This window comes from Urocampus carinirostris, chromosome 13 (genome assembly GCF_059441175.1).
Source record: "Urocampus carinirostris isolate Australia breed hairy pipefish chromosome 13, RoL_Ucar_1.0, whole genome shotgun sequence".
Classification (NCBI taxonomy): Eukaryota; Metazoa; Chordata; class Actinopteri; order Syngnathiformes; family Syngnathidae; genus Urocampus; species Urocampus carinirostris.
The window spans coordinates 4,520,731-4,527,104 of record NC_142361.1 but is presented as its reverse complement, the minus strand read 5'-3'; the positions used below and the strand labels follow the sequence as shown (position 1 = coordinate 4,527,104).

Below are 6,374 nucleotides of genomic sequence, written 5' to 3'. Positions count from 1 at the left end.
GCACTAGCCAGGGTAGCATTGAATTAATTTATGAGTAATTCGATAGAGCCTATGTAGGAAGGAAAGGACGCGACTGCTCCTGGAAGAATATCGGAGAGCTCAGAAACTGTGCCCGTGCTTATATTGCGTCCAGTGAATCCTTCAGTTTTTTTGGTACTACATTTAGCTAGCACCTCAAATGTAACTATATAATGATCCGAGATAACTGTAGTAAATGATAGCACAGTCATGTTTGAGGTTGAAACTCGTCGAGTCAGAACCAAGTCGAGCGTGTTTCCATCTTTATGGGTCGGGAAATCAATCAGTTGATTAAAACCAAATGTATCAATTATTGACTGAAACGCAACAGTGAGTGAACTGAGTGGGGAGTTCATATGAATGTTAAAGTCTCCCATAATTATAATTTCGTCTGCATAGGTTACTAGTTCAGACAAAAGTTCAGCAAATTCGCCTAAGAAAGTTGTGTATGGTCCTGAGGCGTGTTCAGGAGAGTGATCAGACATGTAGTCTCTTGTTAATCGCTTGCCGCGCACTGCTGAACGGTTGTAATCGCTCACTGTGATTGCCTAACTGATCCAAAATGGCCGACGACAGTACAATGGATTTCGTTCTACAGCTTGCTTTGAGCGAGTTGGCTGATATGAGCGACAGTTCGCATATTGACACAGTTAAGGTTATCCTAAACGCAGTGGAAGGGAGTGCATCTAACAGTCAAGAAGAGGCTTTGGGGACTGGCCGCATCACAAACTATGTGGAGGACATTGTCCCGACCTACAGTGACCCACTCTTTCGTGCTCACTTCAGGTTATCAAGATCGTCGATTCAGGTAGATCTAACGTACACATGTAATAGTGCCTTTATTCGAAAGCTTCAAATAGCGATCAGATCTTTAATGGCCTGATTTGGGTTTCCATTGCGAGGATTTAATAGTTGCCTTTAATGTTTTATCCTAAAGAAACAGCCGAAGGAATGATGTCAAGCATATAATTTCCCTTCAAAGGTATAAGCCTTTTGTATAGGGTCAAACAAATCATGTAAACATATTTCATTAATGTATTAATTCTTGAACAATCAAATTTGCACCCTTATCTCTTCAAAATATACACTTTGGGAAATGTGGACCACTGTTATTTTAAAAATGTATGGTGATTATTTACCCGTTGATAATTTATAATTTATCAATTTTTGTCAAGAATTGAGAGAGTGAAGTTTATTTTATTTGAGACACAATGTATTTCATATGTATTGTTCCAATGTTGTTTTTAATGCTGACATTTTGAACATTACAGAAGTTGTTAGAAGTTATTGGACCCTTCACTGAAGTCAGGACCATGTCACTGGAGAAGAGAACTTTGGCCTGTATATGGTATTTAAGTAATACAGAAACATTCCGCAGTGTTGCCGACAGATTTGGGCTCAGTAAGGGATCCTTACACTACTATTTGATGATTTTTTCTAGAACAATTACAAAAAATGACATCTTGAAAACTTTTATCAAGTGGCCACGTCACACAAAGGAGGATTTGGAGCCCATAGCTACAAGAAATGCAGCACGGAATGGCTTTCCAGGAGCCATTGGATTTATTGATGGTACTTACATCCCCATACCTGGACCTAAGAGCTTTCGAGACTCCTATATTTGTAGGAAGGGTTATCCTGCCTTCCATCTCCAGTGTGTTTGCGACAGTAGTTTAAGTTTCCTGGATGTGTACTGTGCCTATCCTGGATCTGTGCATGATGCACGGGTATTCAGAAACAGCTACTTGGCAATGAAGTTGGAGCGTGATCCCTTACCTCCGGAATACCATCTATTGTGAGATTCTGCTTATGGCCTCTCAACATCTTTGATAGTGCCATATAGAGACAATGGTCACTTGACAAGTGAGGAAAAAACCTTCAATTTCAAACACAGCTCAACCCGTGTTGATATTGAAAGATGTTTTGCCCTTCTTAAGGGTAAATTTAGAAAACTGAAGTATCTCGACATGAGAAATGTTAGAGACATTCCACAAGTTGTCATCACATGTTGCGTACTACACAATTTCATCCTTAAGTATGAAAATGTTGAGCTGGACCAGGAAATTGAGGAATGTGCCCCAGAGGAATAAATGCCAAGTGCATGTTGTGTTCAAAACAAACACCAAGACAAACATGCCCTTGATAAGAGAGATCACATCAAGTTTCTTTTAGCATGAATTTTCTTGGTGTCATGAACTGTCTGGATATCTTGTAATAAATATGAAGAGTAATAAGAATTTGTGGCATCATTTGTATTTGTAGAATTGTGCTAAAACAGTTTAACACCAGCGCTTGTCATCATATGTTCAAGAAATATTTCAAGAAAGGGCCACATGATAGGTTGCACAACTACCCTTGAGGCTAATTTAGCAGTCTGTTAAATACGCTGCTGATTGAAAGCTGTTTTGATACCAACTACAACAAATGAGGATACATCATTTCTATTGTTGATATTTACTTCAGCACTCTAAGAGTTAAAATCATTAGATGAGTCTGAAAGTTACATAGACACCGAAAGTAAAAGATCTTCTTTATTCAGTTATAAAATCCGGCTTGTATTGTTTATGGGCAACCTGACTCAAAGGGTGCGGGTCCGAATCCTGCATGGGACTCGTCCCTGGCAGTAAAAAAATTATTACTCTTAATACTCTGTTGCATTTGTTCACTATCTAAATGGCATTATTTCAAAGACGTAGATCAAGTACTAAAACAAGTGTTCACATTGAAGGAATGGCCACTGGTGGAAGAAAGACAATAACTGGTTATGAATTATCAAATTCAAGGTTTAATAACATCAATAACAGAGAACTGAACATGTTATTACACTTATATTGTTATTCTTGTTTAACATTACTGAACATGGATTTGAATATTGAAATAAGATCTGATTCTCATTATTGTCGTAATGCATATTAAAGCCAACAAATTTTATCAACTGAAATTCAGTTTAATCAATTCTACATCCTCGAGAAACGAAATTTAATATGAAAAACTGTTAAAACATTTACAAATTACTGAAACACTTATTGAGCTAAGTATTTACATAGAAGTATAGTTTGTATACCGTATTCAACCTGATAAACAACCCATATAAATTCCCGAAATTCAAAAGAAACCAATTGTGTTCAGTTAAGTAGATTGGGGTATTTATTTTCTATTAGATTTCTCTTTGATGGCCTCCAAAATTCCCTCCAGGGCAGTAACCTTTCTTCTATCGATGGCCATTCTGTCCTCGTGCTGATTTATTAAATCTTGTCGTAACTGTACAAGGATGTCATCATTTCCATTTCTCTTCCTCTTCCTCTGTGGGGTTTGATAAAGAACTGGTGTTGCCTGTGGTGTAGAAGGTGGTACATCAGGGAGAGCAGTAGGAGATGAAGGACTGTTTGGTAGAGGTGACAAGGATTCCTCTCTCTGTTGCTCCATACTGCCACAGGCAGCTATAGGTTCAACGGCAGGATCACCTCTTGAAACATCCTCCATTAGCTGAAAGTATTTCCAGGTGTTCCGGCCACTTCCAGTGCGTTTGTTGTTCTCTTTAATTTTCCTATGTCTGCCAAAAAGAGAAAATATTTGAATATTACAATGCTCAAATTCTTAAGTTAAAGGTCACATACTCATCCCTCTTGTCTTATTTCACACTTCATGCAGACTTTGAAATTTCTGTTCAAGTATAGCAAATACCTACAAATATGTTCTGGATGTTTGAGCTGATCTCTTTAAAACATTAATTAACTAATCTTGAATATTCCGGATACACTAAAGTGAATGAATGACTTCGGAAGATAGCTTTATAAATAAACAAATCCCAAATAAATATAAATTGTTTTATCAAGGGTGAAATCTTTACTAATCAAATTTTGTTTAGTTGATAACAGATTATAGTTAGAAATTGTCATACCGATCCTTAAGATTTCTCCACTTCCGTTCACATTCTGTAAAACCGTATCTGTGTCCCCTCTTCTTTATTTCTTCAGCAAGCTTCTTCCATGCCTGCTTGTGTGTCATGGTGCTACTGCTGAAAACAGGCTCCATTTCCCGCCTCAACTCCACCAACAACAGGACTGCCTCATGTTGCCAGAATGTACGCTCTAAAGAAAATTAAGTTAATTTTAGCACAGGCAAATGACACTTTGAAGACAGTATCATTTGGTAACATTTGATGGAAGTTACAACCACAAAAAGAGATATGATATGCAGTAAAGACAGGTTATTGTAATGACTGAATTCAGATTAACTGGATAGTTTAATAATACCAACCATTATCATCACCACCACTGTTAGTGATCTGGGAATCTGTTGAGACCGAGACAGACAAGGAGTCTGATGTCGAAGCTGACAAGGAGGCTGATGTCGAAGCTGATGAGGAGGCTGATGTTGAAGCTGACAAGGAGGCTGATGTCGAAGCTGACGAGGAGGCTGATGTCACAGCTGACGAGGAGGCTGATGTTGAAGCTGACGAGGAGGCTGATGTCGAGGCTGACAAGGAGGTTGATGTTGAGGTCGACGAAGCTGATAATTAATCATTTGCATATTACAGGATCTGTAGGGCTTGAGAAAATTTAGAAATGACCACTGGTTTTAACAGTACTATGGTTTAATATGGACAGTTTTGGCTTAGTTTCTATTCTAAATAAGAATCAAGCCACTTACCTTCAGGCAAAGCAGAAACAGCAATCTCCATGTACCGCACCTTTTCCGCACTGGATAAAGCTTTTGGAGCATTCTTCCCCAACATGTGGAGCACGTCATCATCAATATCTTCTCTTGTTGCGGCTGTCTGTGCAATGTGGTCAAACTCTGCCAGTTTGCCAAGTTTTGCACCATTCCGTCTGGCCATCGACTCCCACTCAAGGACAAGGTTCAGAGACAGAATGACTTGCAGGGACTCCTGGATATCTAGACATTGAGAGAAGGATTACTAAAATAACTTTTCAAAACCTACTTATGTTAATATGAAGACATTAAAAGTTTAACATGGTTGTATCTTGATTAGTTTTTATTCAAAGTTAATCCAAAATGGGCACAAATATTTTACTGTTATTGGCATGGTCTTAACGGGTAGAATTGTCAAACTCAGTGATAAGGTGATGATTAAATACTAGTACCTCTTAACCAAAATGTTACCAACGATAATATCTGATAAGTAGCATGCCCAATCAGGATTTACAGATTTACATTTTACATTTGAAATATTGAAGTACATGGAACTACATATCCATATAACCAATGAATCTACATATCCATGTATCAGTACTGAAAAGCATTAAGTTAGTGAAGTTCTGAAATCATGACAGTGTATAGGGAAAGGAAGTGTTGACAGTAGAAAGACAGAATGTAAGGAACCACAACCAAAAGTTCACCAGATACATCTATACTACAAAGCACAATAAGGATATATCTATGTCCAAAATACATATATATATATATATATACATTACCAGTCCCACCTGAAATAAGTATAATGTACCTGTTTAGCAAGTTCTCACAACATTTTTCAAGAACAAAAAAAGTAAGTAAGACAGTAATATTACGAGCCTGATTATTGCAGGAATGATAAATAAACAAGATCAATATCCATGATCTAATCCTATCTAGTTGAAAATTCATAACATTTTAGTTCACTTTGAACAATATTATCTCAGAACACAGACTAAAATGTATTATCTAATAAACCAGTGATTTTATCACTTTTCATGAGAATCGTTGCAGATAAAATTCCTTTTAAATGCATCGTCAAATATCCCTTCGATTGCACTTTGGCCAAACTTACAGTTTATAAAAGTTGTGTGTGTCAACAATATCAGAAAAATACCCAATTCATCTAACACAGTGAATGGAATCAAATATAGGTCTACTCACTTAAAACTCTCATTCCTGTCTCGTCAGTCGGGAATGAAGCCTGTAACACAGCAAATATAATGCTGGCTGTGTTTTCATCTGAAATATATAATCATTATGAGATTCCTTAGTTTTTCCTCTTTACAAATAACAAATAGTTGACATAAAAAGATATCAGCTTGCTGATTTGCAACCCATATGGTAATTATAATCCTAGTTCCTAATAATCAGAAAAACGGGGAAATAAAAAAACATATACACACTGTCTACATTTAATGAAGACACAAATTTTGTGTGCGAGATGTCAATGTGTATCAGTGTTGAGTGTATCATTATGAATCAGTGTTTATTATGAGTGAAAATAGACTAAAAGGGGTCATACCTGTCTTGCATTGTTCACAAACATTACCAGGCAATGTAAGACGATATATTACATCGCCAACAGCACTCGTCAGGGTGAGATCCTCCATCTTCTGCACTGTCGACGCCATGTTGGAAATCAAAGTAAGCGGTCT

The 6,374-nt window shown here is 37.2% G+C and overlaps 1 protein-coding gene and 1 long non-coding RNA gene across 3 annotated transcripts; one reads left to right on the top strand and one right to left on the bottom strand.

Moving 5' to 3' along the window:
• Positions 1 to 579: 579 nt before the first annotated feature.
• LOC148353532 (uncharacterized) lies at positions 580 to 2,225 on the top strand. Of its 2 annotated transcripts, none has more exons than XR_015852509.1 (3): positions 580 to 826; positions 1,290 to 1,366; positions 1,460 to 2,225. It is a non-coding gene; the product is annotated as an uncharacterized LOC148353532 (long non-coding RNA). The 2 variants fall into 2 exon arrangements; XR_015852510.1 differs by having other exon boundaries at positions 1,290 to 1,419; positions 1,500 to 2,225.
• A 555-nt stretch (positions 2,226 to 2,780) lies between these two features.
• Positions 2,781 to 4,858, bottom strand: LOC148353531 (uncharacterized). The gene is made up of 4 exons (XM_088351993.1): positions 4,672 to 4,858; positions 4,279 to 4,530; positions 3,920 to 4,109; positions 2,781 to 3,571 (listed from the first exon to the last, which is right to left on the bottom strand). Exons 1-4 carry the CDS (start codon positions 4,856 to 4,858, stop codon positions 3,166 to 3,168), a joined length of 1,035 nt encoding a protein of 344 aa, XP_088208119.1. The 3' UTR covers positions 2,781 to 3,165.
• Positions 4,859 to 6,374: the final 1,516 nt, after the last annotated feature.

Coding starts and splice junctions, on each gene's coding strand:
- LOC148353531 (XM_088351993.1), bottom strand. CDS start 4,858: ATGGCCAGACGGAATGGTGCAAAACTTGGCAAACTGGCAGAGTTTGAC. Junction 4,110..4,278: donor CAGTGGTGGTGATGATAATG/GTTGGTATTATT, acceptor AATTTTCTTTAG/AGCGTACATTCTGGCAACAT. Junction 3,572..3,919: donor TGGAGAAATCTTAAGGATCG/GTATGACAATTT, acceptor TCTTTTTGGCAG/ACATAGGAAAATTAAAGAGA.